The 12,335-nt window shown below is 34.3% G+C and overlaps 1 protein-coding gene across 2 annotated transcripts; it reads right to left on the bottom strand.

Annotated features, from left to right (window-relative positions):
- Positions 1 to 1,965: 1,965 nt before the first annotated feature.
- Positions 1,966 to 5,812, bottom strand: LOC136208414 (uncharacterized). 2 transcript variants are annotated; one of them, XM_065999275.1, is made up of 4 exons: positions 5,704 to 5,812; positions 5,068 to 5,144; positions 3,460 to 4,973; positions 1,966 to 2,869 (listed from the first exon to the last, which is right to left on the bottom strand). In XM_065999275.1, the coding sequence occupies exons 1-3, from the start codon at positions 5,705 to 5,707 to the stop codon at positions 3,663 to 3,665; spliced, it is 1,392 nt and encodes a 463-aa protein (XP_065855347.1). In that variant the 5' UTR covers positions 5,708 to 5,812; the 3' UTR covers positions 1,966 to 2,869; positions 3,460 to 3,662. The 2 variants fall into 2 exon arrangements, with proteins under 2 accessions (XP_065855347.1, XP_065855348.1); XM_065999276.1 differs by having other exon boundaries at positions 5,077 to 5,144.
- Positions 5,813 to 12,335: the final 6,523 nt, after the last annotated feature.

Raw genomic sequence — 12,335 nt, 5'->3', positions numbered from 1 at the left:
GCGTAGTCATTACCTCTCCTACTGGTGCAAAAACTATCTTGTCCGTCAATTTAGATTTCGAGTGCACAAATAATCAAGCGGAGTACGAAGCCTTGATTATCGGACTCGAGATTCTCATTGATTTCGGAGCTAAAGAAGTCAAAATTTATGGAGATTCGCAACTGGTGATTCGACATTTGACTGGAGAATATAAGTGTGCAAGTTTATCGGTAACTTCTTATTTTGCATTCGCGGTGCAGCTTTTGGAGGAATTCGATGATGTTGAACTCAAGCACATTCCGAGAAGCAAGAATTGGGAAGCTGACGAGCTCGCTCAAATTGCTTCAGGGATGAAAATTTCGAAGGAGACCATGTACAAAATAATTCTCATCAAACGTCAAGGCCACCCGTCAATCTCCGAAAGAAAAATCCAACTCGAGTCATTTAACATTGACACTAACTTGGCCCAAGATTGGAGGAAGCCATTCATCGACTACCTTGAGAACCCGTCTAACAAAGTGAAATATTCACTTCGAGTTCAAGCTCAGAATTACATGATTTTGGTAGGTGATTTGTATCGAAAGAGCTACGATGGAATGTTGTTAAAGTGCCTCGGATTTCCAAGGTCAATGGAGGTGATGAAGCAAGTCCACGAAGGCGTATGTGGTGCACACCAATCAGGAAGGAGGATGAGATGGCTTATGAATAGGCATGATTATTTTTGGCCTACAATTTTAAAAGATTGCATGACATATGCGAAAGGTTGCAAGAAATGTCAAAAGTATGGCCAAATTCAACGAGTTCCTGCAGAAGAATTGCATTCGGTGATTAAGCCTTGGCCATTTCGAGGTTGGGCAATCGATTTAATTGGGAAAATATTTCCAGCTTCATCAAAAGGGCATTGCTTCATCATAGTAGCAACGGATTATTTTTCCAAATGGGTCGAGGCCTTACCGATGAAGAAAGTTGATCAAAAGGATGTAATTTGCTTTATCAAAGAGAATTTAATCCATCGTTTCGGAATCCCAGAGTCAATCACTACAAATCAAGGACCGGCATTCTGAGGTGAAGAATTGAAAAACTTCATGGATGAGTATGTGATTAAGTTGATCCATTCAACTCCATTCTACGCACAAGCAAATGGACAAGTCGAGGCGTCAAATAAAATTCTCATTGGAATCCTCGAGAAGATGCTCGAAGAGAACCCGAGAGATTGGCATACCATTCTATCCGAGACACTTTGGGCAATGAGAACATACAAAACGCGAGCTACTGAGGTAAGTCCTTTTTTCCTAACATTTGGTCATGATGCAATTTTACCACTTGAAGTTGTAGTACCTTCGTTGCGTGTTATGCTGCAACACGAGCTCGAACCCGACAATTATTTACAAGCCATGATCATGGAGTTAGAAGAGGTGGACTACGAACGTCAAAAAGCTCTCGACAATATTCTCGTGCAAAAGAAGAAGGTTTCGGATGTTTATAATAAAAAAGTAAAAAAGAAAACTTTCCAAGAAGGTGATTTGGTATGGAAATTGGTTTTACCAATTGGTGCTAAAGATCCGGAATTAGGCAAGTGGTCGCCTAATTGGGAAGGACCGTTCCAAGTTCATAAAGTCTTACCGGGCAATGCATATTGGCTAAAAGGTCTAGACGGAGAGCCTCATCGGAGATACATTAATGGGAGATACTTGAAAAAGTATTTTCAAACAATGTGGGACATAGTGAATTTGGGAACGAATAATGCATAAAATGCGCAAAATCGGACGCGATCCGAATGTTAACATTCAATGAGGTACTAAATATTGTTTAGTTTTTCACGTTTTTGCTGTTATCATTTTTTTTTCTCCCTTCCTTCTTTTTCTTTTTTTTTTAGGTTAGTTCATTGTTTAATTAATTTACATTTTTAGCATCATTAGTATATTAGGATCAATCAAGCATCTGTTCAAAAAAAAATATATATAGGAATGTAAAAAATAACGTGACAAAAAGAAGTAAACGAAATAATCAAAAGTCCGTTTACATGTCCTAAAAAACAAAATAAAATAAAAACAGGGATAATAAAAGAGTTGCACCAAAAAAGCAAAAGAAAGAATAAAGAATAAAAATAAAGCAACCGCTAAAACAAGCGGTGAAAATGTGTCGGTAATAAACGAAATAAATCAAGGCGCTAGGAGAGAAGATAAAAATGAAGTGATGTCGGCTCGAGACTCACGGTGCCACTCATCACAAAGAGCCATGGCTGCCCGGCGGTGCGCCTTGCCCTCCTCGTGCCAAGTCCGCATCAAAGCCACTTGACTAGTCAACCGATCTTTCTCTTTTTGCATTTCGCCTTGAACATGCTTTAAAGCATCCCTATAATCAGCCCCAGACCTCGCCAACTCATCGCACTCCGCTTTTATCACGGCCATTTCTTGCTCCAATTCTGTCAGTCGAATCCTCTTGACCCGAAGAGCTTCGATCCGGTTTTGATCCTGTGTTTGATCCTCTTGAATCTTGGCATATTGCTCCTTGTACCTGTTAATTTCGGCTAAACCAGTTTTGGTTTGAAAAGACAGTTGAGCCGACAACATATTCTTCTCAGAATAGGACCCGAAAGTAGAAATCATCTTGTCCTTCAAAGTGGTCAAGTTGGCAGCCTCAACCGGATCGGTACTCGACGAGATCAACACAAAAAAGCTAGCCGTGGTCCTCTCCACTTGATCACCCCTCCAATTGCTGAGCCGAATCGCCATCAGATCCGAGATAACAACATAAGCGTCACGGGCGGCACCCAAACTCAAAGACGACGGGGGGCAGGTTCTGTCATGAATGAAAAGTCCATATTATCAAATGGATTCTCAACTTGAAGCTCAACCGGATCAAGACGAATATCGGTCAAGCACGATTCCTGAAAAAAAAAGCGACTCAATTAAATCCAGTTTGAGCAGCTTAAGAAAATAATAAAAAATATATATATATAGAGTTACAAATTGAATAGGGGTTTGTTTAAATTCCAGCAGCATTTATTTTTGGATTTGTTGCATCTCTATTTGCAAAAAAGAGGAGCCGAATCAAGTTTGCAATTTCAGGCTAATAGCAGTGCAAATGAAAAATTTCAGCAGCTGTTCTTTAGTTTGAAACAGCAAAATTTGATTTCATAAAAACAAATCATGGTAATTTTAGCATAATCCAACGATCAGTTCAACAAGTAAGCCACAACCGACAGAATTTCAGCATCACGGAGCACGCATAAACAGGACAGCAGCAATTTCAAGGGAAAAATAAATAAAGGGTGCAGTAGATTTCATCATATACAGCAGAAAGAAAAGAAAAATTGGATTAAAAATCAGCAGCATCAACAAAAAAAAAATCAGCAACAAATTACTGATTCATCAACACAAGCAACAATACAGTTCAAGAAGTTTAAGAAGAAGTGAGTTAGAAGATGAAGATGAAGGCAAATAATTTATAAACAGTAAAAAAAAGGGGAGGACCAACCTGTGAAGGATGTGAATTGAGCAAAATGTTTAGCGAGGAAGAACTCTGAAGAAGTGTTCTTGCCGGGGGTTGCATCAGTGAAGAATCGGCAGCAATAGAACTGAAAGTGAAGGTTGGAGAAGTCGATAATGTGTTGATATCATTGAGGCTCGAGACTCTTATGATACCAACACCTTCATTTTTTCTCCTCTCGGCATCTTCATTTAAGAGTCTAGAAGTTTACCTGTAGGAGGCATACACGAGTTGAAAACGATGCTCCACCAAGAATCAAAACTCGGACAATCCGGATGAAGAAAAATTATCCCATTGGATCTCTCCACACCCGTCTCAGCCTCGTTTAGAGCAGCCGTGATGTCATCCTCGTCTGCCCCGTGCCTTTCTTGACTAGAGGGAAATGGTAAAGGCCCGGGAATGCCTTGGAACAAGCCAAACTGTCGTGCCCACAAGCAAGTAGCATATAAGACCATCCCTGTAGTTGATATCCGTGAACTTCGGGCCCTAGACGTACCGTGATGCAGCTTCCGTGTCAAGCAAAACATTTTCCACCACTGGCGATCCTCTTTACTAGCTGCATGAGAGAAAGTCCTAGCACAGGGAGGCAAGTACGAATCACTCCGAGTTGAGCAAATAAGCAAGGCATTGAGAGATGAAGGGATCCTGGTTTGAAAATAGCGAAGCACTTCTTTCAAACTCAAGTTATAAGAGCGGTAGCACATGTCAATTCCTAGAAATTGAGATTCAGGCCGGTAATTCCCTGTTGACAGATGAGGGAAATAAGCAAAAAGCCACAGCTGGAGGAGCCACAAACCGCCTTTCAACTTGGAAAATGGTTGATTTGTCACTACAATGGACAAGCGGTGATAAGTGTTGGCCAGTAGCATTGTTCCTAAGGCGAGTTTCTGCCCCGTAACCAAGGCCTTAGCAATCACAAGCACTTCCAAAGTCGGTGAACATCCCACAGGCTCGAAGACCCATTGGCTCAAAAGAATCCAAACAAAAACCAGGTGATCATCCACAGTAAAAAGTTCCTTGTTTGCAAGATTGGTAACCATAGCAGCATAGTTTCTTGAACCTTTTCCTGTCACATTTGGGAAAGCGTCACATGTAACCCGACTCGGAACCTCATCTCCAAAAATCGGCAGCCCGGTGATTGCCACCACATCTCTCAAGGTGATAGACATAGGCCCGAGAGGTAGAATCAAAGAGTTGCAATGAGACGACCAAAAATTCAAAGCTCCCTCTAATACCGTGGCAACCATGGTAATCTCATGAACCGACAAATAAAGAAGACCAGCTATGCCCATACGTTCCCAAGCAGTTGAGTAAGTACCTTTGATCTTATTAACGAGATCATTCCACTCCTTAAAGTAGCGAGGAAAAACGAGGGACCTTTTGGTTGAATGGAGCTCTCGGGTATTGACATTTAAAGCCAAATCTTGATCACTTGCAAGCGGAAATGGAGGAGGCAGCAGTGTATCAGACTCAGCCGTAGGCCCGCACGATATGAGCATGTCCTGCAAATTAAAGAAAGAAATTTCAACAGAGCATCAAAAGAAAAAAAAAACTTCCATCACATAATGTGTGAAATTGCAACGTCAATGTTCGTACAAATCTTACTTCAGTGATTTTCATCTTCTTTCCGAGCCACGAGTCGGGAGAAACCATACAAGCACGTGACGAGGAAGCTATCAGAAAGATAAATTTGTCAAAATACAGCTTGTATCATCATTCATTTGCGTTCGTTTTCACCAAAGATTGATCAATGAATCATAATAAAAAAAATGATTACAAGAAAAGATTGAGGTAAATAATAAAAAAAAAAGGTTTGAAAAACAGGGAAGTTTAGTCGAGCTCCTGCTGTCAATGGGAGAAATTGACAAAAATCGATTTTCTCAGGTCATTTGGTTCCAAACCAGTTCCTAAAGCTCATACACGTAATCTAAACACCTTCAATTTCGGTTTTTTCGAACCAAAAATGCCCATAACCGAACCTCCATTTTTACAGACATCAAAACCAAAAAAAAAAAACCATCAAACACACAAGCAAAACCAAATTCTAGCTTCCCACTATGATCCTAGAAGCCTAATCACATATTTCCACAAGAAATTCGCAAGAAAAAGCAAAAGTTTATCAAAACCCGAAATGGGTATCCATAGCCATTTTTCTCCAAGAGTGCAAGCTTCTAAAACCATGGAATTTCATGGAAAATCAACAAATAAAGAGACAAAAGAAGAGGAACTAACCCATTTGTGATTGATTCTTGAAGCTTGGAATGGTGTTGCCGTGATGCTAGATGAGTTTTTCGGTTTTCAGTGTTTTGAGAGAAAGAGAAACATATTTGAGCTATAGAAGAAGAAGATGAAGTGTTGAGGTGGGAGAGTTCTATTAGGAGAAGGAAAGAGTAAGTGAAAATGTGAAAGAAATTAGGGCCAAATGTTTGATATTAGAAAGTTTGGGGGATTATTTTTCAAAGACTTATTTTATATGCAAAGTTTCCTCCAAATCCTTTACATATAAAATAGGGGGCAATTGTTGGGGGCTAATTAAAAAATTTTGTATTTTAGCATAGGTTATAGTTTTTACTCTATAGTTTTTTTATTTTAATTAAATTCATCTCTCAACAAAATAAAAATGTGACAAAAAATAGAAAATAGTATCAAAAGATTATTATAAAAAATAGAAATAAAAAGAAAAGAAAAAATAAATAATAAAAATCAGGGGCAAATTTGCACCATTTTTCAGCAACACGTCTAGCAACTTCAACGATGAAAACGGACCCCGAAACAGGAAGATATCACTCAGTTATATTTTTTTTCAGAAAGTTCGGGATGTAGCTTTCCGGAATGTCAAAAACAGAGCAAAACGGAGCTAAAATGAAGCCGGTAGAATTTTTCAAAGGGAAGTGGTGCTGAAAAACGGGCTTGAACATTTCCAACACACCCATGACATATTCAACCCATTATCTCCATCCTTCCAACTTCCCACTCACCCACTTTGTTTCTTCAACTAATGGGAAGGTAGTGGGATCATGGGTGAGAAGTTTAAGGGCCACTAATATGGGATTTGTTACTCAAAATCCTATAAATATAGCCTAATCCCTTCATTCCAATCCCCACTCAAAATCAATCAAAAACACAGAACAACTCAATTTGTCTCTCAAATTCTCTGCCAAATTCGGCCCTTTTATCAATCCTTAGATTCGTAGAAATCGTTCTTTAGCATCTAATTAGTCTAAACAAGGTCTCAATTCCCATAATTAGTTCTTTAATCTTCTGTTCCTCAGAAAAGCTTCGAATTTTCAGAAACTTCAAATCCGAAATTCTCTTAGTTTAATCAACAAATCTTCAAATCGTTTTTTGCAATCTCTTAGTTAAGTCAGTAAAATCGTTACCCAATCCTCGGTTCAAGCTTTCTTAGTCTAAATTAAATTCCACCATTGTTATATTCTTCAAAGCTTTAAGCATTTTCCGTGAAACCAAGATCACCGAAACCCCATTTTCGAGTCATTCTTAGTTTACACACTTATTCCAAATCATGTTTAGAAACTTTTTATTGATCTCAATCAATTAAAAAGACCCAGAAACAAGCTTTTGAGTTTTTCATCATTGAAAAATTCATCAAACAACTTTTCTGGTGAGCCGTTTTTCCAAATTTTATTTAGAGTTCGTTAGCTGATCATTTTAGTCCAAATTAATTTTAATCTCTTTATTGACATCAATTCTCAAATTCTCAATTTTTATTTCGTAAAAAACGACACCCTATAGCATTCTAAATCGCCCCTAAAGTACCCTCCACGAAACAGAATCAAGCTTTTGGTTTTTTTCAACCATCAAACAATTATTCTGTCATCCCAATTTTCAATAACTTATTCCGACTCATTTACTCGATCTTTTTCTGAAACTCCAGTTCTCAATCCTTCCTTCGCACACTAACTTTAGATATTAGCCTTCGTCTCGCTATAATCCGACCTCTACAGCTCCCGAAATTGAGCCCAAAAGTCCCACAAAAGCATCAATTTAGTTCCATTTTGCTGTTGACTTGGTGGTAAATTTCTGCTCAAGTCCCCGAACTCTCCGAATTACTTCAAATTCGCCCAGTACTACCCGGACAACGCAACAACCCCCGAGCCGATTTTCTGGAGGTCCAATCCTCAATTTCACGCATCCTAATGACATCAAAGAGATCGGTTAATTTTATTTCATCCCGTACATATTTGTTTTTGTGACTTATTTGCGTTTCTAGCTTTAAAGTTATTATTTCTTTTTAAGTTGTAATTTTCATGCTTTATTATTATTTGTAATACAAAAAACATTAATAAATTATTTACCCTTAATAAATCAATAAAAATATAAAAGAAAATTAAAAAATTTATATCTTTGTGTCGTTTTATTGCCTTTATTTTTAGTACTTATCTTAAAAAATTGTTTTTCCGATCGACCTGTCAAGTAACGTCGGGGCCCAAGACCGTTGTTTTTATTTTCAGTCCTTGTAACGGTCGTCAATCGCTTTTCGTTTAGAATTCAAGTAATTTAGGCGCATTTTATTTATTTACTTCATTCAATTACCATTTTACCCTTTGAGAACTAGCTTCTCTGGCACGCCCGCATTATTTTTACCATTTTTAATCCCCGCAAACGCGTATCAAGGTTGAAAATTGGGATATTTCGAAAATATCGCCAACAGACACTTTTTTCGCGATGTTTTTGAAGATATGTCTCTATATTTTAAAATTTAGCGACACTTTTGTATCTATGTCGGTCTTTACCGTCTCTTAAAGACACTTTTTATTATAAGTTGGTCTTTTTAAAAAACTAACTACGCTTTTGAAAAAAGCATTAACACTTTTTTAAAATTAAAAACAGTTTAGAATTTGCGTCGTGAACAAGTGTCTCCGTATTTTTTTATTTGAATATTTTTTTAATTTTTATTCCCTTATTTAAAAATCAACCACGTTTTTTAATTGGTGTCCCCTTTTATAATCATTTAATGGCGCTATTTTGGAAAAAGCATCGACATTTTTAAAAGTTAAAGACGTGTGAAATTTTATATCCCTAAAAAGTGTTATGGTAATTTTTTAATTTGAAAACATATTTTCATTTTGTCCTTATATTAAAAATTCAATTACGTTTGTCTCGTGTTTTATAATCACTTAATAACATTTCAAAAAATTGAAACTTCGTTACTTTAGATTAAAAAAACATGGAAAATTTTTAAAGTTACGATAAATTAGATTTTGTATCAATACAAAGTGTTCCAATATTTTTAAAGTTGAAAATACTTTTTTTTTGTCCCTATAATTAAAAATTCTACCATAAGTTTTTTATCTATTTATGTGACTTTTTATAATTCACATTTGTAATTTATTGTTGGCATTTCTAAAAATTTAATTACATATTTAAGAAATAGCATTTTTTTTTTGTTAAAATTAAAAACGATTTAAATATTGCATTGACAAAAAAAATATGCTAGTACTTTTTAATTTAAAAACACTTTTATTTTATCTCATCTTAAGAAATTCAACATCATTTTATTCATTTATGCCTTTTATAATCTAGTAATTTACAAGTTGTACTTTTTTTTAAATAGACACTAAAAATTATTTTTATGGTTCAAAAAAAATTATTTTTAAATATGACTCAATAATGTTGGCTTAATTAAATAACAAGCAAACATAAAATTTGAATTTTTTAGAAAAAAAAACATAAACTTAGAAGATTTATTGTAAAATTAGTCTTCCTAAATTTTAAGTATCAACATATATGATTAAAAAAAATTAAAGAAAGTATCAACATATATGACTACAAAAATAACAAGCATTACAAAAAACTTTTAATAAAGATAGTAAAATACTCTAATTAAGTGTATGATTTTAGTAGTTTTAATAAATGTCACATTCCTTACTAATGATCAAAATTAAAGCGGGATCTTTTCCGAAAACAAAAATGCTTTCCCCCTAATAATTTCATTTTACAGCCCTAATATTCTCCTGGCTCTCCTTTGTACGCACCCTCAACTCTGACTTTCCATCTCTATGTGGAATGAGTTCATCGACGATCGATCCAAATGTTTCGAACCAAGGTGAAAAGATGGAGCTACTCGGATTGGGAAGAGGGATGAGATGTAATATAGGGCTAAAGAAGAGCGGGATTAGGACCGATTGTAACATCCGTGTCTAAATTTTTATTTTCGAAATAGATAGTGTTAGTTAATTATAAAATTTAAGTATACTATTGTGTTCTAATTTAATGTTTTTAGGTGTACATTAAAAGTTTTGGGTAAAGTTTTATAAAATATTATAAATTAAAAGGATCAAAATTGATATTTTACCAATTCCCAAATTATATATATACGAATTTAGAATTTAGAATTTATTTTATTATAAATAATTTAAAGATGTGATATTAAGTAACATGTGGACAATTAAAACACACAATTAATATAACCATAATATTAATTATAATCTAATTATAAATTAATTAAAAAAAAATTATGAGTAACATGTGATAAGACACATGTCCTATATACATGTCACAATTTTAAATATTTAAAAGCCATGTGTCCATATCTCAACAATTCATAATCCATGTGTCCATTTTCAAATAAAAGAAAAACATTACATATGACTTATGTAACTATTTTATTATAAGTATAGGAGAAATGAGAGGTTTGTTTGAAAAAAAAAATGTTTCTTTTAAATGAAAAAGAAAAAGCTTTAGAAAAGTCTATATTTGAGGTGCTACTTGACATATCAAAAAGAAAAAAATTAGTTTTTAAAATTTTGGTTATTCAATCATTTTCCCTTTAGCAAAAATTCATTTTTATTCTTCAATGGGCCAATTCAACTTGGAGTTTCGTGAAGAAAATAAAGAAGAAAATGTTTTAGTATTTCTATATGAATTTATCTATAATAAAATGGTTTTATTAAATGGATTTTCAATTAATAGGGTTATCATTTTAATTTTATAATTCTTTTGATGTCGGTGATATTTAGATGCCAACGACCTCTCGGTGACTAGAAACGGTATTTCGGCGACCAAAAACAGTATTTCGGCGACAATATTTTGGTAACTGTATTTTAGATTCAAATTATTTTTTAAATGTTATCAGTATGATTTTGTGTAAGTTTGGTTTCGGTAGTTGCGTTAAATTTTAATAGGGTTGTGATTAGTAATTTATCAAGCCTATAGGTTACTAATAAAATATAAAAATATAAATTTTAGACTAGTTGTCCTTTAGATTTATCGAAGTAAAATTCCGTATTAAGACCTTTAGCCGTGTTACGAGTTTAAAGGTATAATTGGTCCAAATTAACTACGTCGGTTCAAAATTAATATCTCAGTGACCGAAAATAATCTAATAAGAATATTTCGACTATTTTAAATCTTATGAATAAAATATTCTAAGCAAAAGTTAAAATTAATAAATAAAAGGACCAATGCTGATATTTACCAAGTAGAGACGGTATCGAATATAAAATTAGTATAAGAGTTTGGAACATAAAAATAGTACAGTGTCACAAGTCCAACTGATCAGTATTACATGAACTATTCCGGTGATAATGGTAAATAAAAATAGTCCGATAAAAATGTATGAAAATAGTCCAATAAAAATGTATGAAAATAGTCCGATAAAGTATTTGGTATAAATTTTATTTAAGTCTATTTCTATAATATTTGAGTGAGTTTAATTTGATGAAATTGTCAAACTTATGATTTTTTTTTATGGAAATAGATTCTTTAAAGTATTTACTTTTGATTTTAATTATAAAATGATTAATTTGATGTATAATTTTATGCTTGTGGTATTTATTTGAAAATTGAGTCGAGAAAATGAATTCGACTATTTGATGCGAATTATTTTTGGATTGAGGATGCTACTAGGTTATTATTATTATTTATGAGATTTGAATTGAAATCAAATATGATTTTTATGTTGTGATATTTTGAAAGATAAAATGGTTTTGTCCATCTAGGATTGCCAGGGGTAGGAGTTGTAAGAATTGTAAGACCATACCTAAGGGCGGTATGGCCAGAGTGCACGGCTGGTAGTCCTAACGTTAGGCAAGGCGAGATATGAATGAGATATCTCGATTATTGATATGATTGATGTTATAATAAGCTACACGGGTGGAATTCGAGGATGGACACACACGCAAATTTAGTATTACATTTTGAAAAGGCTTGATGATTTGAAATATAATTTTACGTTTATTTGATTACGAATTTGGTTTGATAAAGCGTCGGTTTGATGAAACGTTGTTCGATTTGATTGCGTTTGATGAAACATTATTCGATTTGATTCGCTTTGATAAAACGTTGTTCGATTCGATTCGTTTTGATAAAACGTTATTCGATTTGATTCGTTTTGATAAAGTGATTTATATATATTAAATTATATAGTAATAAAGTGAAATATATAATTAAGTTATTAGCGAATCAATCAACGTGTCAATAAGTTAAAATGAGTTAATAAGTTAAGAGAACTACCTATCAGAACTACCTAAAATAGGTAGAACTACGTGGCTTTGATTCCTGATTTAAAGATTAAAAGAAGTTCGGGATACGTAGGAAGCTCGATAGAATTATCGTGTCCAAGCCAAATAATAAATAAAACTTTAGGTAGTTTAAATAAATTTTTATCTATTAGAAAATCGATTCGCCTTTTTATCTTACGAATGCCCGTTAACCTATTTTTCGTTCATACCCAAAGCCGATTTGGGTCGGGTGTGACATTTTGGTATCAGAGCCTAGGTTATTTTCTTCGGACCTAGAGTGGTGGATTGTGATTTAAGAATGCGAATTTTGGGATAGAAGTCTGAACATTATATAGCTCGATAGTGGGTTAGGAAGAAAAAAAATCGTAATTAAGTAATTGT

This window comes from Euphorbia lathyris, chromosome 10, assembly GCF_963576675.1.
Source record: "Euphorbia lathyris chromosome 10, ddEupLath1.1, whole genome shotgun sequence".
Classification (NCBI taxonomy): domain Eukaryota; kingdom Viridiplantae; phylum Streptophyta; class Magnoliopsida; order Malpighiales; family Euphorbiaceae; genus Euphorbia; species Euphorbia lathyris.
Note: the sequence above shows the minus strand (reverse complement) of the source record. Positions and strands in the feature narration are given on the sequence as shown.